This window comes from Eubalaena glacialis, chromosome 6 (genome assembly GCF_028564815.1).
Source record: "Eubalaena glacialis isolate mEubGla1 chromosome 6, mEubGla1.1.hap2.+ XY, whole genome shotgun sequence".
Taxonomy (NCBI): domain Eukaryota; kingdom Metazoa; phylum Chordata; class Mammalia; order Artiodactyla; family Balaenidae; genus Eubalaena; species Eubalaena glacialis.
In genome coordinates this window covers 18251738-18277765 of record NC_083721.1, presented here as the reverse complement: position 1 = coordinate 18277765, position 26028 = coordinate 18251738, and the positions used below count along the sequence as shown (strand labels likewise).

Sequence of the window (26028 nt, the reverse complement as noted above, 5' to 3'; positions counted from 1 at the left end):
AAAAGATTAAAAAAAAAATTTGTCATAGTTTAAGTACTTGATTCAAGTTATTCTGAATACTGGAAAAAGTAAAGTTGGTCCTTCTCTTAATTCTCTCTGCATAGTCAAATGGTCGGTGTGATTTTTATTTTTAATTTTTTCTTCTGACTGATATGAATAGCTTTTCTCCCTGTCCCTGATATCTGGTACCTTCGTCAAATGGAGGTTACCAGTCTTGTATAGGCCTCCTTTTTCTAACTGGTAATTTATTAAGAAAAAAGGACCACGTCTAAAGCAAAGTCAGTCTATGAAAATCCAAAGGATGATTAACAGTTTTGATTTCTTAATGATTTCTTAAGAAAATACTTAAAACAGTGAGACATCCATTCCCCTGGTCTATTGAAATGAATGTGCTATAGCAAGATCAATTACATAATCCTTTTATATTAAAAATATCTTATAATAAAAATAAACTCTCACGAGCTTAAGGAAACTCAAACAATAGTTCCCTAATATCCTTATATGCAAATCTTTAACAATAGGCACATTTGGTATGATTATTATAAAATTTTATAAAAACAAGTAGCTTTGTGATATTTCACAAAGAAAAAGAAAAACCAAATGAAATGAAATATCTTAGGTTTTCTGAGCTATGGGGTAGAGGGATGCAATTTACTGTCTATGAGATTTTTATGCAGATGACTGTAAAAGTTTTCCATGTCTAACTATTCCAACTCACAACCTACCTAGACAGGCTATGGAAATAAGGGCAGACTTTGCAAAGACCATCACATTTCATCACTCAAACACTTACTGGTCCAACCAAATGCTTTCTAATTGGGAAAAATCTTAAGTACAGTATAAGTATATTTGGATTAAGAAAAAAAACAATGTAAGGAGTTATTGCCTATGGTGTGGAAACAGTATTATTAATATTAACCATTTTTTTTCACTAGCCACATTAATGATAACCACTTCTAGATATGGCTAACTACCAAGTCAACAAGAAGTACAAAACATTGTAGGTCCTACAGAACCCTTGAACAAAACAAACAAGCAAAAACAAAATGCATTTTAAAGGCTCGCTGGTAAGAGGTACACCAGTGTTGAAGGTGATAGAAAACTCTTTGCTGTGTGTTCTGAATGTATATTACACATTGTGAGATATCAGATGGGAACCATAGAAAGAGAAAGCAGTTGTGAAAATATAACTTGAAAATATGGGGAAGCATGTATTTGTTTTCTTTTAAAATTCTAACAGGAGGAAACTAATTTTTAGACTCGATAACATACACACACACACAAACATTTCTTCTACCTCCTAATTATCCATTAGTTTGGTTGGCTGCCTGAAAAAATACAGGCAGTCAAAGGTTTAAATAAATGGACCCCTGTATGTATTTAAATGACTAGATACATTGAGCTCTTTTTTTCTTTTCAGAATTTCTCAGAAGATACTTGCCGTCAAAATGGTTTTTGACGAAAATTTTATCTCCTGTAGTCTGAACGTATGCTAAATCCTTCTTAAAACAGCAGCAAGATCTTAATTTCCAGTAAAACATCCACAGCTCTTTCTAGAAACTGGAAGGAGTGGAAACAGCTGCAGACCTACTTTGGTCAAACACTTTTTTATAGAAATATATATATATATATATATATATGTATATATATATATTTTTTAATAGAACCAAGTGATATAAAGTGACATACCAAGGAAGAATGTATTTACAAACAGTAAAAATAAGCTACTGTGTAAATAATATGCATGAAAATGATTACGATGCCTTTGTAGACATTCTGTAAGAGGTAGGTGACAAGGGGGAGACTGCTCTGCCATCTTCAAATGTCCCCTGATTCTACATTCATCAGTGTTTTTGTATTCTTGTAGGCCCAGGGGATGTTCAATAACTCCCAAGTTTTTCTATATTCCAAGGTCACCACTGTCACATGAAGCAGTGCGCATCTTTATTTGGTCGCTGAGAGCAGATTCTGCCCATAATCGGACTCCTGTTGACAATGACACTGAAGTGTGACTTTCCGTGCTTTCGGTTGACCTCGTGTTCACCACGGCTGTATCAGTGATGAATCATCCAGTTGTCTCTGCAGAAGATCATAACCACAGGCTAACATTTCTTTAGCGAGCATTGCTTAAATGCAGAAGGCCTCTGAGAGAGAAGACATCCCTTCGCTAACTTCCCGTTTCCATCCTGGCACTGTACCGTCCTGGTGTGCCAGCCCGTGTCACAGGTTCTAGAACAGGCGAGCCAAGGGCCCGTCACCCACTGCAGCTGTGGAGTGGGTGATCCCACTTTATTGCTGCTGTCGCTAGTGACAGAGTTTACTTTTGGAGTGGACTTCTTGGGAACAAAAAAACTGTAACGGACATCCAAGGCTTTAGTTGGGTCTGTTGCAAGAATCTGTACGATTAGAATTTCCTTCGTGGCTGAGTAGCCCATCCCATGCAAGAAGTCATCCCTGTGGCTCCAACCACTGTAGTTCATGACTGTTCCATTGATATCAATGATGGTTTCAGAAGTGGAGATCATGTACTTTCCATTGATAAGGTACTCACCGTTTTTCTTCTTCAGGGCTAAGTAGGCAGTGAATCTAGTCTGGTCTTTGGCTTTGAACTGTCGGACTTTTATGTGAGTCGCGCCTTCAGGGATCCTCACAACATCAGTGTAACCCTTGCTGGAAGCAGGAATGTCCACAGGGGAGAGAGAGAAAGAAAGGGGAGGAAAGAAAAATAAGTAAACACTTAACAAATGGATAAACAAATAGAAATTCTCTAAAAGTCTCACCTTATCTTAATATAAAGTTTTAATGTTTTAAAAAGATTCGTTTAAAATTGCCTTCAAAAATTAATTTTCTTAGAACAAAATAAAATTGCAGTCAGACTATCACATTGTTACATTTTTATTATGATGTTCAAAATTAGGATGATGTTAGCAACCTGCCTTGGTTTTAAAAATTTATACTACCTTTAGTTAAGGATTTACACAAAAATCACACATCCTTATCAAATCTTATCATCTTTACAAAGCTACTTTAGGTTTTTTCTGGCACAAAATGCACGTAAACACAAACCAACAAAAATCTACCCTCAGTTAATCTCATAGAAGTCTTTCAATGAACGTTCCTCAAGCTTGTTTGCATATTAAGATCATGTGAGGATCTTTTAAAAATTCCAAAGCCTACAAATTTAAATCCCCAGATGCCAGAGCAGTTAAATCCCCATCTTTCAGGATGGGTCATAGGCAGCAGTACTTTTAGAGTTCCCCACACTGTTCCAAGGTGCAGACTAGTTGGGAAACCATGGATTTAATTATTTGTTGGACTATAGACAGGTTAGAGGCTCTGACTCCATTTCTACTAAAACTCTGGATTTCCTGGGGCAGGACAGAAAATAGAATATAAAATTCTTTAACTGCGTAACCTTAGCTTACCAGAATCATCAAAGGACAAAAAAAAGTCCTTAATGCCTTAGCAAATTTCCCTGAATGCTTAGGGTCTGCAAAGTGTTATGGTCAATTGAGCGAGGCTTTATGGTGAGTGACATATGAGCTAGATCTCTAATGACCCATCATCTGCTCAGGAAAATGGGAAAAGGCATAAATATCTCTGATACCCATAAGGTTGCAGAAAACGCAAGGACAGAAAGGTTAATTAAGCACCAAGGGACTAACTATACCAGTGGGGAGGAGTCATCTTTCGCCCAAATCTTTGCCTCTCTAAGTAATTTCATATTAAGGTCCTCATATGTTTTACTTTCCTAGTTATTTAAATAGAAACAAATACTTTGCTTGTGCAGTTTGACTGATGTGTGTGAAATTTAATTATTTACTTATGAATTCTTACTCAAGTTTAGAGGATACGGGATAACGGATTCATATATGTAAAATCCAAATGTGTTTCCCACTCAAGCATTTCCTCTGAATTGGAGAGGAGGCTTATCCCCAGGGAAGGCCCCTTTCTGTTGGGCATCTGGCCTACCATGACGGCCAGACAGGTGTCAGAGCTTCCTACTGTGTTGAAGAGAGAAGATGCAATGCTGATGATGTTGCTTATCTATTCAACTTGATTCATTAGCTTTTTTTTTTGGCCGCACCACTTAGCTTGCAGGATCTTAGTTTGCAGACCAGGGATTGAACCCGGGCCCTCTGGCAGTGAAAGCCCGGAGTCCTAACCACTGGACTGCCAGGGAATTCCCTAATTTGATTCATTATCTTAATTTTTGTAATACATTTGGACTAGATTCTGTCACAGGATTTTTTTTTTTTGAAGTATCTAATATTAAGAGATGAGATATTTCTACAATGGCTTCAAACAAAGCCAGGAGAAAACGTTCCATCTTACCTAAAAAGTCTATAACGTGGAGATGCATTAAAGTATTTGCACAAGTTCGCTCCAGAGCTAAGGAGTGGCAGTTCTAGGCCTCTCGACTCACACTTCATGCTCCTTTTACCACGTCCCCATTGCATGAAACACTTCCCTCCACCGACTGTACTTCGTAACAGTTAAAATAAGCTCTGGTGATGCTCAGAGTTTAAATGGTACCAAACAGAGTGTCAAGAAAGCGAAGAATATAGGGTAAGGGAATTAGACAGGAGAGCCTTTTTTTTCATCCTTGTTCTTAGAGTCTGACTCATATTCACGAGAACCACTGGGAACTCTCAGCGTTGCGCAGGTCTCAAGCTGAGCTTCCCGAGCCCCTGGGAAGTATGAGGATTCATGCCCTGATTTCTTTTCTTTTCTTTTTTTTAAACATCTTTATTGGAGTATAATTGCTTTACAATGTTCTGTTATTTTCTGCTGTATAACAAAGTGAATCAGCTATATGTATACCTATATCCCCATATCCCCTCCCTCTCACGTCTGCCTCCCACCCTCCCTATCCCACCCCTCTATTTGGACACAAAGCACCGAGCTGATCTCCCTGTGCTATGCGGCTGCTTCCCACTAGCTATCTATTTTACATTTGGTAGTGTATATATGTCCATGCCACTCTCTCATTTCGCCCCAGCTTACCCTTCCCCCTCCCCGTGTCCTCAAGTCCATTCTTTACGTCTGCGTCTTTATTCCTGTCCTGCCCCTAGGTTCTTCAGAACCATTTTTTTTTTTTTAGATTCCATATATATGTGTTAGCATATGGTATTTGTTTTTCTCTTTCTGACTTACTTCACTCTGTATGACAGACTCTAGGTCCATCCACCTCACTACAAATAACTCAGTTTTGTTTCTTTTTATGGCTGAGTAATATTCCATTGTATATACGTGCCACATCTTCTTTATCCATTCATGTGTCGATGGACACTTAGGTTGCTTCCATGTCCTGGCTATTGTAAATAGTCATGCCCTGATTTCTTGATGTTTTAGTAAAATAGGTTTCCCTTTGTACTCCTTATTCATTTTCTTTGCACCCTTCTTGGTATCATTTACACTTTGGATATTAACCAGCTTCCTTGGCTACCATGAATGAATGCAGCTGTTTTCATATAACTATGAAGTGTGAAGTGTGGCTGGCAAGGCAGGGGAATCTTCTTTTGTTCAGGGCTACCTCCCCAGTACAAGAACAGTACCTGCCATGAAGGAATACATGCATTCTTACATACTAAGCATGCTGCCATGGAAGGGACATTCTAGTGGGGTGGGGCTTGGACCCCCAAACAAAATATGTGACGATATCTGTGGATTAAGAGCTGTGAAGAAACAGAGTAAGAAGATAGAGGAACGACGAGGATGGGGGAGAGATCCTCCTATTCACTTATGGAAGCCACCACCTTGTTGGGGGGCGGGTAGTGGTGACATTTAACAGACATCTGAAGGAATTCTAGAGGAAGCACTGCTTATTAATTGTTAAAAATTGTTCCAGGCAGAGGAAATAGTGCACATGCTGCCACTTGCCATGTTTGAGGAGTGTTGGGAAGTCCAGTATGTTAGCGCAGAGCAAGGGAAGTGGCCATTGTAGAAGGGACTCAGAGCAGGGCAGCGACCAAATGTGTTAGCATCTCACAGGTTATGAAGAGATCTCGGACACTGCCTGTAAGTGAGAAGGTAGCCACTGGAGGGTTGAGCCCAGGAATGCCACCATCTGACTTAGGTGATAAAGTGATGGCTCTCTCTGCTTTGTGAAAAAGAGACTGTGAGGGGCCAGGGGCCAGGAGACCCGTGGGAAGACTGCTCGATTGGTCCAGGCAAGAGACAATGACTACCAGATAGCAGTGCTCCTGCTTATGGCGGTAAGGGGCAACCAGATTCTGGACATATGTTGCAAGTAGGACTGAGAGGATGTGCAGGTGGATGGATGTGGGGTGTGAGAGAAAATGAGGTGTGAAAGATGACACCAAAGTTTTGGTACTAGGCAGTAGAAGGACTGAGTTGCCCTTTACTGAGATGAAGAAAATTGAGGGAGGAGTGAATTAAAATTAGGATCATATTTGTGAAGAGGTTCGAACTTAGTGCAAAATTTTAATATGCATTATCTCATTTGGTCCTCACAGCGACATTCATTGGCAAGGTAATTACTATTATTTCCATTCTACTCTCAAGGATGCTAATTGTAAAGAAGTTGGGTGACTCTTCAAAGATCACATGGCTAGTGAATTACCGAGCCAGAGCGTGATTGCAAACATTCCAGCTCCAAGATCAACGTTCTCTTTTATCGATCACACTAGGCCAAGATAATTTATATAGGATACTCAAACAGGTCATGTGTACCACATACTATAATCTTGGTCAAATCAATTTGCAAGCAGTTATGTTGTATCCTGCTTGTTGCTATCATGAATGTCTTCCTTCACCTTTTCAGGTAACATCAAATATGCGGATATTTGTTGTAAATACAAAAAGCTTAATGCTAAATTTAGCATTATAAAAAGAGGTTTATAAGTTGATAGAGGAAGGATACACAGCATACAGTACATAAGGTATTATTTTTTAAAAATAATTTTTTATTTCTCATTTGGTTCCTGAATTTTTTCCCTTCCTTCTTTTTTTGTTTCTTTTTTTCTTTTTTACAAATGGCCTGTGCATCCTATTTTTATGACCTAAGCTATAGCCTCTACTTTGGCATTTATCAGTCAAGTAAAACTGGGTAAGTCTTAAACTTTCAGAGTCCCAATTCCCTCATTTGTAAAGCAAAACGTTAGACTGGATCATTTCTAAGGAGCCTTGCACCTTTGAAATATATTAAAATGCAGGATATAATTGGACTTGCAGGGTTTTTGACTTAGATGGCCCAACACAATTAGATGAATAATTATTATATCACTAGCAAATAGGATTAGTAATGCATATTTTAATACAGAATAAATTCTCCAGCCATACATTTTTTTTATCACATCAAAGGTCATTTCTAGTTTTTTACATTACCATGGCATGCGATTGTTTTAAGAAATTCTTATTGTTGACTTGGTTTGTATATTCCTCTCCAGTTAAAGACAACACAGCACATATATCAGGAATACAGGTGAACCTGACCAATACCACTCAGCATAAGAGTGGTCTGGTGAAGAGGAAAAACAATCCTGCATTCCAGCAGGCTCTTTGGCTGACTCAGCCATCCTAGCTGATAGTATAATATTTCACGCCAGAAAGTGGTACTTTCTAAACTTACATATATATAGCAAGAGTGTAATCAAGGACCATGAGAGGAAGCAGGAAACTGACATTATTCTTTACAGAGTAGATATAAACGAGGATAGTTGTCTCAAAAACGGGCTTGCCATCTACACTACTGCAGATAACTTACATTTTGCATCGAGAAATGTTTTCTCAAGAAAACTACAGCCTAATGAGAATGTATTTGTAAAAAAGAAAAAACAAAACGGTAGTTAAGTTGGAAACCAGTCATCCCTTCCTACATGGTGTTTCAGAAATAATAGATTTGCAAGATATGGCTAAAGTGGACTGTCACAGACTTTTTCTCTGCCTTTTTCACACTCTGCAAAACCTGGACCCACGGCTATTGCAGTTAATCTGCTTGCAGAGGTGCCATGGGTTTCCAGTCGGCATGCAGAGCTCATTTCATGTCCTCTCCTTCCCTTCCCATATTCATAATGTGTAACTAGGTCCTGGCTAGATGTCCTCCCACAGATAGCTTATGATGTAACACGTGTCCTCCTTTATCAATTTTGCAAGAGTCTAAAGCTTCGTTCAGATCAGATAAGGGCAATCGTTCTCTCACGTTACCTTTTTTTATTGAAGGTTCCAATCACCTTTGTGCAGCTGGAGTTGTCTCCTCCACACACTCCGCACTTGTCATACTGCAGCTTCGAGCCAATGATGCCGTCACAGCCCGTCCTCACACACTTTCCCCGGACGCAGACGGAATTGCTGTACGGCCTGCATTCCGTTCCATCGGTCACCTGAATAATGAGAAACACGTTAGCAGTGGGAAATACTTGGGCCTGCGTAGGTGGGTTTTTTGATAAAATTGCAAGTTCTAATTTGGGAGTTTTAAGTTTGATTGGAATAGATAGTACTTTGGAAACTAAACAACCAATCAAAAAAAAAACCAAAAAAAAAAAACAACCCATAGTTTCCAGGAGTATCCAACTGAAAAATTCTTGACATATTGGCAGAAAGAAGAACAACTGGGATAGACTGGGGTAATGCCCTTTCTCTCTTCTTTATCTCTTGAGCTTAATTCCGAATGTGTTAGGAGACCCGAGGTCCTAGTCTCCATTTCTGTGTGCGTAATACGTTCCCATGGTACAGTCTTGCCTTTTTATTGCTAGAAACAATCTTTCACTTAGTGTGTGGGACTGTCTGTCACTTGTGTGGAGAGCAGAATACAAGCAGGCTCACGAATGCAGACATCCTTTTTGTTTGCACAACTTTTTTTTGTTAATTAATTTTTATAGTTGATTTACAATGTTGTGCTAGTTTCTGCTGTGCAGTTAAGTGAATCAGTTATACATATGCATTATATCCACTCTTTTTTAGATTCTTTTCCTATATAGGTCATTACAGAATATTGAGTACAGTTCCCTGTGCTATACTGTAGGTTCTTGTTAGTTATCTGTTTTATATATAGTAGTGTATATGTGTCAGTCCCAATCCCAATTTATCCCTTCCTCCCTCCCCGCTTGGTAGTTTGTTTTCTATAACCATAAGTTTGTTTTCTATATCTGTGACTCTATTTCTGTCTTGTGCATAATTGTTATTACCGTAACAAAATTGAAAAACTACACTGGACAGTCACAACCTTGTAACGGTTGGAAAGCATTCCCTATTGTGTTGAACTGTGAGACACTGAAGTAGAGACAAATTCGTGTAAAAAGAAGTCTGGGAAGGTCAGAGAAAAGTACTTACTGGAAGAGACTGAATATTTTTGAAAAAAAGAATTAGCATATATTTAACAAGCTAGTTACAAAATACTATGTGTATGGACTCAGTGGTTTGTGCATATAAGTATGTATAAGTAACATATATAGTCATATGTATAAACATACATATTTTGTATTTGTGTATATACAAAACTCTTTCATATACGTGTGTGAGTATATGAGGGTGTATATGTGTATAAAGTGAGGTAGGGTATTCTTCAACAGGTTAACAGCTCTCTAAATGATTATATTTCCAGGTAATATTTTTCCTTTTATTTCTCTATAATATTTTTAAATGAAAATGTATTATTTTGTAATAAAAAGATAAAACATTTTAAATGTTACATAACTTGGACATTAACTTATTTTTCAATAATATGTCATAAATATCTGAAGACCAGTTACAGAGGTGGTTTTAAATATAGCACCTATTTGCAAATTAGATAAACTGTTTTAAACTGCTGCATAATGTTGCTTGTGAGAAATGAAACTTCAATCCGTTAGAAAATGCTCTTCTGTGGAAAACAAGGGATAATTTCACATGCATATATTATAAATGTGTATAACTAGAAGGACACTGATTCATTTTAAAGGCGCAAGACATTTTAAAGTCTAGGTCAGGGATGATCTTGAATCTATCTTCATGAATCGCCAAAGGAATTCTTCAGTAAAAGATGACAGAAAAATAGAAAACTTTCTTGTTTTATAGTCCCCTTTACAAATGTACCTAGGGAATACTATTGTGAAGTTAAGTTTGCAATTCACCTTCTTGAGAGAGAGTTACACTTTTTCAAAAATAGCTTTTAAAACATTTACTTGTTCTGTTTACAAAATCCTTTTGATTCATTGTAGCAAGTTTGAAAATATAGAAATTACAGAGGTGAAAATAAAACCTTCCAAAACCTAGCCACCCCGCCAAATAATGACTGTTTACATTTGGTATGTGCAGGCTCCATTCCACCAAATAATTTCCACCAAGGACGTCTACTGTTTCTGGACAGTCTACACGCAGTTACCTTTGGAGAAAACACTACATAGTAGCCGGTGCCCTTAGCTCTGCAGGTCAGTTTGCACACATCTCCTGGCAGGACACCTGCATATTTGGGAACCCATTCCACAAATGTTTTGACTCCTTTTGCATCAGACTGATATCCATTTTTGGCCTCACACTGCTCATGACGAAAAGATTTACCTAAAAATCAAACATGTCACATTATTACTCTCTCTGTTCTGAGACTTAGATATATTCTTGTTCATTTAAATACATTTAAGGAGATGATAGATGATAACTTTTTTTTTTCCCAGAGTCTCTCCACACCAGTGTTGAAGGATTTTTATCTTCAACACAGAGTTGAAAACAGCAATTATTTTCTTCCTACTCCCTGAACACTCAGCTGTTTATAATAATAATTTAAAAATCACTCATGTATTTGTTATTGATTTGCCTACTGGTGGAACTGTGCAGTACAAGATTAATAGGCTATTTCTCCAGCCTCCGCTATTTATTACTGCTAGAATACAAATTACACCCGACACATGATGGTTGCTGACACTTGGGAGCAGCGTACCATTGGCCGGGCAGGGTATGACACTGCAGGAGCGGTAGATGGCCCTCTTCCCTGTGCAGTAACGGCCATTGTTTCTGGGCGCGGGGTTATTGCAGTGGCGATAGGCAAACTGTACTCCTCCCCCACATGAGCGAGAACACTGGCCCCAGGACCCCCAGGATCCCCAGCTGCCATGGCTCGATGTCTAAAACAGAAAATAGAAGATATTTTAACTGAGAAGGGAGGAAAACATTCAAAATGTACATTTGGAAATCACATGCATTCAATGACTCAGTGGAATGTACATTTGGAAATCACTTGCATTCAGTCACTCGGTGGAAACTTCATCACAGTTAAATTTTCACTGAATTTAACGTGGTCACAGGTATTGAACTCTGGAATTACAATGTGATTCCAAATCTTGGCAATCCACCTTTTCTGTCCCCCACCCCCCAGCACTAGAGGGTCTGAACACTTCACCCTAAGTACTGAGCACTCTGCAAGAATTGCTCGTGGCTTCTTTGGGCCTTCTGATACTGTGCATTTCTGTAAATAACCACCGAGCCACGGTTCACTTTGTGTCCACCCTGATCTTGCATCTTTAAAGAACTGTGTGATGCTAAAGATTTTTTATGATTCCAGGTTGATTATGCTTACATCTTTTCTCCCTCTTCAGCACTGAAGTTCTGCAGTCCCTTTGTTGACATCACACGTCCCACCTGTGACAGACCCTCTGCCACATGCATAAATGTATCTGACCTGGGCTTGGCTTCATTACACCCCGTAAAGAGGAAATGGGACAGATACTGAAGAGCACCCAATCACATGCACCCACATCACAGGGAATGAAAAGTTCTGTTATGACATCCCAGGTCTACTGCTATGGAAACACGGCAGGCAGCAGGAAGCTGAGCGACTCCAAAAGGAAGATACTAGAAACGCCTTTGCCGAGGGAATTCCTGAAGAACTTCCGCTGGTTGTATGTGTCAGGGTATCTGTGTCAGGGTATCTGAGGATGCTTGCTTGTGTGTTAGTCTTGAAAGGCACAGGCAACACGCCTATGACAACACTCTTCTAGGGACTTTGAAAATGTTATGTGAGAGGGAACAAATGCTTTGCTTGGACCTTGACAGCGAAGGTGGCAGTTGCTGACCTGAAGCTGGACCGGGTGCATAGGGAGGGAGGAGGTGTCTCCCTGGAGCAGGTGTGGCTACTGTAGCTCCTGAAGTTAGATTAACTTGCCACAAGGGGGAAAGCATGACCATTTTGGAGTTCACCAAGTATGCATGAGGACCATGTGTCAGCTTTGCTGCTATTTCCTTACCGAATTTAAATAAATGTATTCCAATAACTTTAAGAGCAGTTTGAAAGTAAACTCCCAAGCGGTAATTTGGGGCCTTACGTGGGGTCTCAATTAGACAGAATCTGGGCTCTCTACTTATTTGCTACCGGATATAACCTGAGATCTGCATTTTCTCCAGTAATTGACAGCTGGGGATGGCTCTTGCAGGTAAAGGAGGGAGCTGTAAATAGATCCCTCAAGGAAAAATATTTTAACTAGGAAATAGAGCCTTCTGTGGCCAGTTCCCGCATGTGTCACAGGAAGGTACATCAGGCCTTGGGTCTCCAGGCCCTGCGTGACAAGAAAATCACTTACTGAATAATATTTTTTCTTGGTCTTGTCCACACACTTGCCCTGCAGGCAGATCCTCCCTTTTCCACATGGTGTCCCTTCCACGGCTGGCAGCTTCTTGGTCAGACACACCATTTGGCCCTGGCGCACCACAGCACACCAGAGGCGGGCACACACGTCCATCCCGGGACACACCGAGTACTCGGGCCCGAAGGTCAGGTTGCACTGCTGGCTGGCATCGTAGGTCTGTCCCGGGAGTTCCTCGGGGCCCAGGAGCTGCTTGCGTGGCAGGTCTAGCAAACAGTTGCCTAAAAGAATAACCAAGATTGACCACTGTTCTGTGTTTCTGTTTCAAACCTTGAAAATTATGGATCTGAAAATGCAAGACTCCAGCTGGTGCTGAAACACGATGCATCTACAGATCTGCAGTGTGATGCCCTGGGGAGGGGACTCCCTGTGGACGAGGCTGCTTGCCTCTGTGAGCTCACCAGCACCCACTAGGATTTCCCATGGATGATGTGCTCTGGGGTATACATAATGATGTGCAGTGGTTTGATTAAATAAAATTACTTCATAATAATTAGCTGTGAAAAGAGTCATTGTGCTGAGGTACTAACAGAAACTGGGATGGACCTAGAGGAAATAAGATAGTGGGTATAATAACAATAACAACAGCAACAATAATAATAAATAGGTGTTTACAACTTTGAGAAACAGAGTTTGTCCTTGCACCCTTTCTATATCCCTTTCTCCACTTCCAACTACCCCATTCTTACTTCTTCTTCATGCACCCATCCCCCATCCATGTCACCTTTCCATTAATTCCATAAGTAATAAACAAGTGGATGCCTCATTCATTCCTGCACTCACTCAACCAGCATCTGATTAGCACCTATAATGTTCTAGCAAACATACTAGATATTAGGGATACAGAAAAATGACCCAGATCCGCCCCTAAAGGTCTCCCAATAAACTGAAGGAAATAAAGTCTTTCTTTTAGACTGAAAGAATTTTAATAAAGAGCTTTCAAGCATCACATATCAGGAACAGTGGGAGAAGAAAAGAAACCATCTTTGGTAACTTGGGACTAGGCCCAGTTTTTTACTCTTTGCATCCCTTTTCTCCCCTTTGTATTAGTTATTGAACGCAGTTGGTATTTGTTGGGTCTTTGGAGTGGGTCTGTCACAAACAAGTTGGTGCTCTCAGTACATAGTGATGTGGGGATTATAAAGGGATGGGGGGGTGGTCAGTAGAAGCTGACATAGACAGTGCAAATTCAGAAGCGGAAATGTGCCTCACCTTCCCCAAAAAGCTTCCCTAAGAAATCCCTTCCCAGTGAGTTAATTCCTTCAACTTCCTCTCTTCATACAGGAGCTTACATATTGCCCATCAGTTCTGGTATTTTTCTGTTCACTTGATTTTAAGATTTACACGCTGATTATTAACAATACTAAAAATAATTAATATTTGTTACACACTTAACACTTATCAGTTCTTTAAATGCATTAGCTTATTCAATCTTTACGAGAACTCTATGAAGCAGATTCTTTCCCTGTTTTATTTTGCAGATAAGGAAACTGAGGGATATAAAGATGTATCAGTTACCCAAGGTCCCACAGCTGTTAGGGTTTTATGCTCAGAGGCCCATCCTGCCTCTGCTTAGCATGTGGATAGATTGCTTATTTTATTGCTAAAGGGCAGGCATGTGTAGGGATCCTTTAAATGGCAGCTAATGGTAGAAACAGTTGATCTAAAGTTTAATTCTGGCAAAACACTAAATGGCTGAGTGTTCTTGGCCAAATTAGTTAACCGCTCCCTAATTTATTTTTAAGATCTGTGAAATGTTTCTCTCCTCACTGTGACACTGGAAGGGTAAAATTAGCTCACAGAGCTATAAGGGGGGACCAGAAAAATATAAAACAATCATATTGGTACTATGCCCAACATATTTAACAACATTTCAGATGTATTCAAGTCATTCTTTTTATTCAACAAAGGAAAACCATGTTTAAATCCTACTTTCCACCGAGAAATGGAATATTCAGCAAAAACACTGCAAATGTTTTTACAACTACACTCAAGTTTCTTCAAAGCGAATACCTTGAAATTTGTCAATCTGTGATGGAGGCATTATATGAAAATGAATAAAGAGCAAAGTTCCTACTTAACTTCTGAGCCAGAACGTTTGAAGAGGTAAAGCTTCTTAAGGCAAGCCAGAAAAAGCATTAAAAATCAGTATCCAGCCAGAGAGAACTTGGGGAGAAAAACATCAAGTTAAAAGAAAAACATCAACAGCAAGTCAATAGGAAGGAATGATAGTAAAACCTCACTAAGCTTTGTTTAGAAGATAAAGTGAGATGAGGCCCTTTGGAACTCCGGGAAAAGTATTATCTTCCTTGCTACATAAAAAAGAGCCTGTGTAAACCAGGGAATGCCTAGCGGATTGCTGATGATAGAAGACTGTCAACAGATCTCTGAGGCAGCAAGAATGCTTTCCAGTTCTCCAAAAGTGCTGTTTGAAGAAACTTTTCTTTTTTTTTTAAATTTTACTGAAAAGCACAGACTGTAAGACTGGGTAACTAAATATTAGCTGGGAAGTCTTTAACATGTGTGGGTGCATGTGGCATGGGTCGACCTCGTTTCTCCCAAGCTGAAATAACTCAGCACCTCTCCATGGATATGCGGTCACTGATATCTTCTCTACCTCCCTGATGATGTATGATGTGTGAAAAGAAACGTACAATGCAATTTGGAATCGGCTTATGACAAAGGAGGCTTCAAGATGTGACCTCTCTTTATGAAGCTCAATACCAAAGTATAAGTTTTAAAAATGTATAACATATTTAGTTGGCTATTAAAAAAAAGAGATATCTTAGCTCTATGGTCTTCCCTTAGAGGTCATTTGGAGATGAACTTTTCTTGCTTAAAAAAAAATGATTTATTCAGAGTTGCTATTCATTTATTACTTTAATGCTCTCAACATTAGGATTTGTTGCTGCATTAGTTTCTGTTAACAGTAAAATCTACAGTCTATCCATTTCATCTATATGTTGAATTATGTCCTTTGGCAATAAAATAGGTACAGACAGTGCTACCAAAGGGCAGACTTGTGCCAAGGGACAACCATGAAAAAATCAATATAAAGCCTGATTTCGAATCTCACGATATGAAATATTTAAGACTTAAGTAATAGTGGATTGGATGTACACTTTTCATCTAAAAAATATGTACAGTTTGGGGGAGGGGTGAGAGAGGAAATTGATCAGTCTTTTAGTGTCTTTTATATTGACCTCTAAAAGTGTCCAATCTATTGTTGACTTTTCTTAATCTGTTTTACTTTTATTCTCAACCATATCTTCACATATTTTTAAATTTCTCTTAGCCTGAAATCCTATCTGGGCTTTGCTGCTGACTTTTTGTCTGTTTATTCTGTTCCACAAAATTGCCAAGTTCTTTTTCCTTTTTTCTCCTCCCTTTTCTCTCCCTCCCTCCTTTCCTTCCTTCCTTCCTTTTGTTTTAACATTCTGCGTATATAGATGGATAGTTTCTAAAAGAAAGACAATGGAAATGTGTGCACATCACATATTTGTTTTCACCATCCATGTTAAGTTAAATGCTAAATTAACTGTTAAGTTATAAGTAAAGTAGAAAATTTAAAAAGTAAGAGCCAGTGATTTGAGATGGACAAATAAAGGAAAGAAAGTGGTAGTCTCTCCACGGCCACAAAGTACACTTGGGGTGATGGAAGGTATGCCATGCTTCCAGGAAATGGAGCAGAAAAATCTTTGGTTTTTTATATCTTCTAGCACTGTTTGTCTTTCATATTAATGATTAATGAAACTTATCAGATGAAGGTTGGTTGTTCTTTATTCTTCTCATTCCCCCGCCCCACCCCGTTTCTAGCACTGTAGTTATTTCTGTCTTCTCTTCCTTTTTAATACACACACACTGAAAATAAGAATTGGCCCAAACAGGGAATCCCCTGGTGGTCCAGTGGTTAAGATTCTGTGATTCCACTGCCGTGGGCTGGGTTCGATCCCTGGTCAGGGAACTAAGATCCCGCAAGCTGCATGGCGTGGCAAAAAAAAAAAAAGAAAAAGAAAAAGAAAAAGAATTGGTCCAAATATCCTTGGCCTAGGAAAAATCAATTAATATTCCTAATGAAACTCATTCAAAGAAGGCTCACAACACTGCAAAGTTTCTTCTTTTATCATCATCTCCCTGATCTTGCAACTCTTCTTTGAGGTCTTTATTTGCATGTTTAAAAGAGTCACTGATGCATTATGGGTTCAGTGACGAATAAACTAACTTGGCCAATGACAAAGGTACAGACAGTGGTTGCTGACCAAAGCAATTCAAGGGATCTGTTTGTGGTAAACTGTTTAGTAGATGTCATGCCAAGGAAATTCGATTAAAAATTCTCTGTGTTAAAGGATGAAGCATAGCTTTTTAAACATATGGGTCACTGTGGACTGAAAGTACATGTTTTACTTGCAGACCATGTTAAAGAACATATTTATTGTGAAAATAAACAGACTACCATCATGGGCTTTGAATTTTATGAGTAGGGCCTTAAAAACTGAATGTTAAGATCTTATTACTAGCTTCACTGTATACACTTAACAAAGGATTCAGAGAATTGGTTTTCTAATACCATTTTCTCTCCAAAGTTCTGTGTTCAGTAAGTGGCTGTAAACTAAGCTCTTTAAATATGAATTTTTCAAAGCTGTCTATAGATTTTCCTTAGCAGCCTGTGTCTTCTTGAGCTGTGTCTGCTTAGGCAGTGGTCCTACTTATCACCTGGCACTGTGAACTGAGGGATCCAGCAGACAGGGCTATTGTTTTTGGCTTCATGGTTATTAAGCATTTGAGAAAAGAAACTTAATAACCTGCTTTTGCTGAACAGTTTCTCTGCCACTGCTTACCTTTATTTTTGAGGATCATACTCCTAGCCAGCTTGCCTAGAGCTAACTCGTATAAACACTGCAGGAAGTCTACAAGTATCTTGGCCAGGCTGGGTTGGAGGAGGTGGTCTCCATAAGACATGGCTTCTTCCTTTCTGAATCACAAATCTGCAGGCCCAGTTATTTTAGAGTGTGCACACTGACTTTTCAACCATAACCTAATTGCTGCATATTTCTTGTTGGAATTAAATCGGGAAACACTCAATATTAGGACATTTAAATTTGGCAGTGGTAGAGTGCTACACATGTCTGGCTACTTATGGCTAATAATTTTAAAAACAAATGAAATGATTCAAATTTAATTGTACTCTAAGACATCATTTCTCCAGCATTGCTGGAGGTGGGAACAAGACAGATAAACTATTACATAAATGGATTCTCTAGGTAATGTAGTCTTCAGACACCACCTAAAAATTGTATCAATTTTGTGAGACTATCTACCTAAAAACATCAATAGCTTTGCTGCCTTTTATATGAGTGTCCTAATTTAACCTTCCTAAGTAACAGAAAATCACTTCTTTTCTGAGTATCGATTACTGTATCCTGCTGAAATCTTGAGGGATTTCAACAGGCTACAATAATGGGGTAAGAGGGTTTCTGACCTTCTGGAGCATGGTGCCAGACCACTGTGCTTTTACTGTTTCAGGGCTACATTTTACTGCTCTTCTGGTTTCTCTTTTATTGTCAAATGATTTTACTTCTTTCTCTCAGCTTACCTGTCTGGCATGCCCTATGCACCTAAATGACTATTTTATTTTTTTTGCTCTAAATAGTTAGTGGCCTAGAAAATTAGAACAGAAAAATAGTAGAACTATTTCTACTACATATGAATGAATGGGCTCTGCTTGCAAATTTGAGTAGCTCCCTACCAGTAAATTGAAAAGGTTTGATGATATGATATCAGCTTAGTCTTCTAACAAAGATGTATGTTTGTTTGCTTTTTCGTTTGTTTTTCCATCGTCTTGGGCTTTGACTGTCCCCTTGGTTCTCTCCTAAGCTCTGGAGTTGAAATGTCAGAACTGCCACCATCTGAAAATCCTGTTGATTAGTTCCTATTGTCATACTTTGGCTTTAACTGACTTAAGTCAGTTTTTGGTTGCAATCTAAACGTTATTAAATTATTTAAATTCAAGTGTAAATGACAGTGCTACAGAGAGTATTGTAGCTTCAGTTCTGTATCTGTTTTGAAATGAATATAATTGAACTTTGCCACTGTGTCACAGCTACAGTGCCTTTCTTAGATTCTCATCATTCTGAAATTACTTTACTAACTATAGGCTACTGATAAAATTGAAGTTTTTGGTGGGATGGGTCAGTTAAAACACAAGACTGCCTAACCAACACATTCAAAACTGAGAGAGCCTAGGCGTGATGAAATGAACGAATGAATGAATATATTATGAGAATTTCCTGTCCAACAAATGCTGGTAACTGAATTTATTTATTTATTTAACATATAAATGGGGAATTCAAATGTGATTTCCTCAGTGCAAATGAATAAGATCTATTTCTAGCAAAAGTATGGTTTTGGTTGTTATCTACCATGAGATCCTTTGGAGTAGACACAGAAAGATGTATAAAATTTGTTGTAAAATTTTAAAAAATCTGAGTGTAGATTCTTTTAAATACAGAAATAATGTTTAAAAAATGAGAACAATACTGGGAGCATCTTTACTGCATGGAAAGTAAAATCATGAATTCCACAAACATGAAATAAATGAATCATTCCAGAAATATGGCAATAGGAACAAAATTCTGCACAGCATTGTAATTAGCTGACCTAATACTTACACAGGGAAAAAAAAGTTGGTCCCATTTTAGCCATAAGTATTTGCTGCCTTAGCAACTAAATCTGTTCATTTAGTGATTCAAAGTTTAGCTCAACCTTTTGGAATGAGTAATGTGTGATTTTGAAATGAAATATTAATGTTATTCCATTTTTAGGAAACTTGAAAAAAAACAGTAAAAGTAATATTAAGAGTGGAAACTAAGATTCCACCCAAGAGGAATGTTATTAGATATGGACTTGATCAATGTAGGTAGGCAGATAATTAGCTAAGCATTCACTCCAGGACTATATCAGCATTTAATCAGCATTTTAAACTGGGCTAACTAAACAGAAAATTACCACTTTATTATTAGTCTAGGAAAAACCTAATACATTGATTCTTGATATTGTTTCTGAATCGTGAAGATATTAGGCCATCCTTTCAACTAACAAAGAACATTTATTTTGTATTAAGGGAAATTTTAAAGCAAGATGGGTGTGGATTGTTTTCAGGAATAGGAAATGTAAGTAGTTGAGAGTAGCTAAAGCATTACCAGTTCACCATTAGCATAGCAAAAATGAGTTTATGAACATTTTGGCTACAAGATAGCAAAGAACTGTGTAGTGGAATTTCTTTTTGTCTGCAAAGAACTGAATTTATTAATTGTTGTGTAATTATGTAGCCAAAGCTCAAGATGGCCAACTCACTAAGAAATTACAAAAATTTCAAACCATAAACTTTGTGGAACAAGGAAAAACAGTTATTACAGATTCTGTTTATCTAACTTTGAACCATACATCATGAGATAAAATTGTGAACAATTATCATGATCAAGAATTTCTGTCACATTCACTTCAACCACCAGTTTTAGAAAGAGACATGTTTTAAGAGAAAAAAAAAAAGGAATGAGATGTCCATTTCTGTAATATGAGAAACTTGAACTCTGTGGTCTCTGAAGATCTCTTCCAACTCTACCTCATCTCTTCTCCTGTGTTTCTAATATTTTAAGGTAACAAGGAATGCTAGGAAATTAGCAACAGCTTGTTTCAAAGATTACTTAAGGGTCAGAATTTATTATTTCTAAAACTGTGACTTCCTTAGTATTTTTATATAATTTACAGCACTAATCCTAGATTTACAGAACTTAACAAAATGTGCTGTGCTCTTGAACTGTACTTAGGGGATAAAGCCAAGGATTTTCTTTTGAAGTTCTTAAACTGTTTTCTCAGCATTCAGAATGATTTTCTATTCCTGTTCTGCAGTTTTCACTCCACTTTCAGGAAAACAGGCTGTCAGGATGAAACCAAACTTTTTAGTGAATGCAAATCTAAAGAGTTTCCATTCTTGGTTTTATGTCGCCATAAAGAGAATCTGACAGAACTGTCACCTACATTTTAACCACACCCCTATAATAAGAATGTAACAAATAATGCTGTGAGTCATATTAATAGCAGGGAAACAAGATTATCTGCCAATGTTCTCACAGTAAGCTAGTGGTGAAAGAGGGAATAAAAGCCAGGTTTTCAGGGCACTGGCTAGGCATTCTGTGTGGTCTCCCACATTGCTTCTCTTTGAACTTTGCAATTCAAAAGCAAAAATACCATAGCTATAATGCCACCGAGGACGCTGGCATTACACACCAACGGACAGTCCCCTTGTTCCTTTTTCTGACACTGTCTAAGCAACCATTGTCTTAGAGGGTAAGGTGAACATCACGAGGATATAATGAAGTACAATTTGCAATAATTCCAAGTTTTGTTTCTGAGCCTATGGAACTATACATACCATGGCCATCATCCAGGAATTCTGTGATGGTGGCTGAGGTGCATTTGGACCAGGGCTTGGATGCATCAATGCTGGTTAGGATGGAAGACATTAAGCGCTTATCTTCTGTGGAACCGAAATTTTCTTCACAGAATTTGGAATCGTCATGGGAGAGGCCAAGTAGATGTCCTAAAGGACAGAACAAATGAAGTGCAAATAGTGAGTGATTTTTGCATTTCTACTTTTCCGTGGCAATTATACTAGCACTTGACTTTTTTCCTCCCAATTGTATATGAGTTTATTTTAACTGCCTTTTCACACAGAGACTGGACCCCCAGGTAAATGAAAGCTGCATGTAGTTAGAGTGGTCACTTCTGGTGAATATTTAGAGGAAAACTGAAAAATTACACTAGAGTAGATGTTCCTATAATCCACCTGGATCACACATGCTCAAGGATATGTAGAAACAGGACTTATTTAGAATCTAGAATTTGCAAGGCAACTGTGGGATTATGTCATAGTCCTCACTACATATTATTTTGAATGCTTGTCTAATTTTCCATCTTCTCTGATCAACTATAAGCCGCAGGAGATCAGAGAGCATCTCCCTGCCTCCCCCCGCCATCCACTGTTGGAAAAAACCTGTATTTAACTCAATGTTCTACAAGTTACAAACACTTAATAGATGGTATTTGAATGTCAGTGACTTCTATTTTCTTGGCCAAGTAAATAGGTAGCCATAAAAGAGATGACTAGAGGAAAAAAAAAAAAAAAGATTTCAAGTAAATTTCTGTTTCCACGCATATGTAAGCTTGCTTCACTCCCATTTCTTTTAGTTATTTAGTGAGTTGTGAATGTATACTAGCCCCACAAGTAAATGGTATATTTTGAAGATATACCCACTTACACTTAAGAAATGTCTAAAGCACCAAGATGCCCATTACAGAGTGTTAGCGCTTAGAGAGAGAAAACAAATACTGAGAAGGTAAGTGATTGTCCAGAACTACTCAGGTGGTATTTGTGCTTCAGTCTACGAAACACGCTCTCTGCACTCCCTCACTGCCGTTCCCATTCTATCAAGCTAGGTATTATTTCACAGAGTACATACCTCATTCTTATAATCTGGCTAAATTTTTTTGTTTACATAAGACTAATTTTCACATAGTCTAAAGGTATAATGCATTCTCCAATAAATTTAAAATATTGTTGAAAAAAATCCAGGACAACAGTTTGGAGAGACTCTAAAAGGTAGACAAGTCATCCTAGTAGTGTTTTTTTGCAAAGCTTTATAGAATCATACACAAACCACCAAAAAAGAATGTGGAAAATACCACAGAAAAGTGATTACTGCATTCCCCTTGGGTTCCGGAATGCCAATGGCAGGAACTTTGTCCATTCCGCCAAGAAAAAGTCCAGTGAGCAACAGTAAAACCCAACAGAGATGAAATTTTTTATGCCAAATTCCAACTACTTTTGGCCAACTTGTTAAATCACTAACACCTCATAATAAAATTGTCCACTGAGCAGCTGGTTGATGTTGTGGTTGAAATTAAGTGGCCAGGGCTCAGTGACCTTCTAAGGCTCCACATTTTGATGCTATTTATGCAGTTATTTACTTCAGTAGCATTTACTAGGATAGTCAGTTTTCTGTGGGAAACCCTCTCACCACCACTCACTTTCTATTTGGTCAGCAGCATAAACGCGCATCATAATCTGTAAAGTATCTTCCAAATAACATAGAAAAGAAGACTGGAAAGAACTCGTCCAATTTTTGGGTGGTATGTTGAGTTTTTCACCGCACTCACAGAAAAATAGAACCTTTCATTCATGTCCTATTCAAAACTGCTAGAAGTTACTTAGTATATCAAACACTGTTGAGAATGTAGAATGTTTATCAGCTAACACTGTGGGATTAGTGCGGAAGTTTCATACTTGAGTTTTTTCCCCCCTGGCATAGAAGAGAAAGGGAAAGTGGCCTAAGGGGACCTCTATAATATGAATCCAGGTTTTCTACTTTAAAAAATGTGATCTTTGCACTCTATTTCATAAGATATTTATATTTATTTAATGGAGTAATAGTCTTTTCCTCCAAATGTATCTAAATAAATAGCACTTTTTATATGCCTTTGTGTTACTGCATCAAGAGATATTCCCTTCATTTGGAGGCTAAATTTTAGATTTCCGATTTAAATACCAGCCAGGTGGTAAACACCACATTCGCTTTGAGGGACCTGGGACCTCCATTTTTTCTTTTATACAGAATGGTGAAGCCTATAATGTTAAATATCAATTATCTAAGCAAAGCAATTTATTTTAAGATATTTTGGTCTCTTTTAATGAATCTTTTGGCATGCTCTCTGGCCCCTAAATTGCTAATTTATCAATGTAATTTACTTGTTGCTGAAGATACATATAAGAAATGCTTAGACGGCCATCAGAAAAGATTGCCATTCTGGGCATGAACACATCTCAGTTCCACTTTAGCAAGAGCTGAAACGAGATGTGAATTTTGTAAGATCTCCAAGAGTCAGTCAGAAAGGGACTGCTTGAGGGTCAGCTGAGAGAGACAGACGCCTTGGAGGGAGGATGAATGTTCTGTTCTCCACGAAGAAAGCTTGTCAGCTGGCTGGGAGAGGTATGCTCTCCCAAGGACAATGAGAGTCATGGGCAATGTGAAGAACATTTAGGCACCCAAAGAAACAGGCAGCCAGTGCCACAGGAGCTGGAACCAGGGCACAGCAAGAGAGACCCATGTGATTTCCCTTCAGGAGCCGAAGAGGAATTGAAATGGAAGAACAATGTGAGGGATGTCTGGAAGCTCTTCTGGAGAGATGTGACAGGCATACTAAAGGCTGTGAGCAGCCAAAGAAATGGCATTTTCAAATGTGATTCCCCCAATCATTAAGCTAGGACATCTAATGTCAGTGTGAAATCTGCCAATATCTTTGAACCCTGAAATGACAAGATACATATAAAAGCATACGTTATTTTCAAGGGACACTTACATCAGAGATCACACACTATGATATTCAAAGCTTATTAACAGAGAAAAATCTGGAATCTAGGAAATTTCAAATGTAATGTCACAGCTGACAACAACACATTTTAAGGAAATGTTGTGAAGAGCTTAATCAGAATTTATCACGATGTCACTGATTGCCTAGGAGTAACTTTTCCAGTGAGAGACTGTTCCTAAATCATCCACAGAAATGTTTAAAGATTAGAGATTAAGCATTTCTCCCACAAGCAGCCTTGGGCAGGATTAGTGCAGCTGAGATTTAAACACGTGTGCCCCAGAGAATAAAACAATGTTGGAGAAAATATTGACAATTCCTAAAATAAAATATGGTTTTTTAATCAAAATATATTTTATGATGAGTTTTTAGAGCAAAGCAGACCAGAGTTAGTTGAGGGGTGAGGTCTTGGAGGAGTCAGGGCGATGGGTTCCAGAAAGCCACAGAGAAAGGCGATTCTTTCCCTTGAAAGACAGAGGAGATACTTCTTTCTGTAGTCCAGGTATAGGAAAAGAGTGAGGAGGGTTCAAGGCAATTTGGAAGGGTAAAGGAAGAGATCTGAGGAAGTTCAACCAAGCTACCTTAGTAAAATAGGATGTGAAAAATCCTAGTGAGAGGACAGGGCTGATATGCATTAAGGACCACAATTCAAGGTGTGGGTTTAAAGCAGCGGTCCCAAAGACTCGCTGCAAGGAAGCATTAGCATTTGTATTTGGAACCATTTGTAATCAGTAGACGTGCAAAAGATTGAAGAGCGGTTTGTTGGCCTTAATGAAGTTAGGCAATCTTATTTACAATACTATCTTTCTTAGTGAATCTTTAATTCTTGACTCCTGTGATTGGAAGCCACTTCTCACCTAAAATCCCGACAGAGTTAAGGACCAAACACAGTTATGTAGTGGGTGAGTTTGTTAATGGCATTTGTATTCACACAGTAAATTTTTTTAAAAAGTATTACAGAAGTCAGAGTAAAATTTACAGAGTAATGCAGGGGTCCAATTCAGCATTTTCCCAAGTGATGCAGCCTCCAGAACTGTGTCTTGCTGTTTGAAATCATTAGTAAAACTCAAGGTGTAAATTAAACGGGCTTCTGTATAAAATACTGACCTATTCTTTTTTTTTTTTTAATTTTTTTTAACATCTTTATTGGAGTGTAATTGCTTTACAATGGTGTGTTAGTTTCTGCTTTATAACAAAGTGAATCAGCTATACATATACACATATATTAATAGATATTAAATCATGTCATAAATACAACAGTCCTGCTGAGTGCCCATCATACAAAATAACCTCAGGAAGGAGTTTATTTGAATTATGCTAAGGAAATGAGTTTCATGGTAAATTACATTAAAGCAAAGTCTGTAGGGTAAGAGTCTGAGTAATAGTGTTAGTTCAGAAATAGCAAACAATTAGTCACCTGATAATTTTTCTAGGACAGTAATCGTCTTTTAAAATTGGTAAATGGGTGACATTTCATTAAATAAGTTTCATCTTGGACATTCACAATGTAGGTTTAAAAAGCATCTTGTCTCCTTAAATTCACAAGTGAATCTGGTGTTCTAAAATCTGAGATAATGGACACCCGGGTAAAGACACATGACTTTAAAGGAAAATGTTGGTTCAGCTTCTTATTCAACTCAGTTATTACCGTACAACTAGGGATGACTTATAACATTAACCTCAGGAGGGAAACTGGGTTGTTTTTCTAAACTTTGGTCTGTAAATTAAACAGAATTTCAAGCTCTTGTCTCCTGACCCCAAACTGACCAATAGACAAGGGGGCACAGCACCACATCTTTAAAAAATGTCACAAGAAGCTCTGTCATGTGTTTACTTAAGAAAGCACTGCTCAGATGAAGCATCTGTTTCTTAATGACGTGATGTTTTTATTTTTACCTAATTTTCCAGCTAAGATTATTGAGGTGCAGGAAGGTCTTGCCAGGGGTTGAAAAGAGAGTCAAAAGCTCACATGGGATCAGAATCTAGACTCCTTGGTGAAGGAAACCAGGAGCTCCAATAATTGGATCCT

The 26028-nt window shown here is 38.2% G+C and overlaps 1 protein-coding gene across 1 annotated transcript in view; it reads right to left on the bottom strand.

Moving 5' to 3' along the window:
* Positions 1 to 1671: 1671 nt before the first annotated feature.
* ADAMTS5 (ADAM metallopeptidase with thrombospondin type 1 motif 5) overlaps positions 1672 to 26028 on the bottom strand; it is a 44311-nt gene continuing 19954 nt past the window's right edge. The window contains exons 4-9 of the mRNA XM_061192948.1: positions 21007 to 21174; positions 12513 to 12796; positions 10877 to 11060; positions 10325 to 10500; positions 8170 to 8345; positions 1672 to 2670 (exon numbers count right to left, since the gene is read on the bottom strand). Of these exons, the coding sequence (XP_061048931.1) occupies positions 2103 to 2670; positions 8170 to 8345; positions 10325 to 10500; positions 10877 to 11060; positions 12513 to 12796; positions 21007 to 21174 (1556 nt within the window). The 3' untranslated portion in view covers positions 1672 to 2102. The remainder of the gene's footprint in view (positions 2671 to 8169; positions 8346 to 10324; positions 10501 to 10876; positions 11061 to 12512; positions 12797 to 21006; positions 21175 to 26028) is intronic.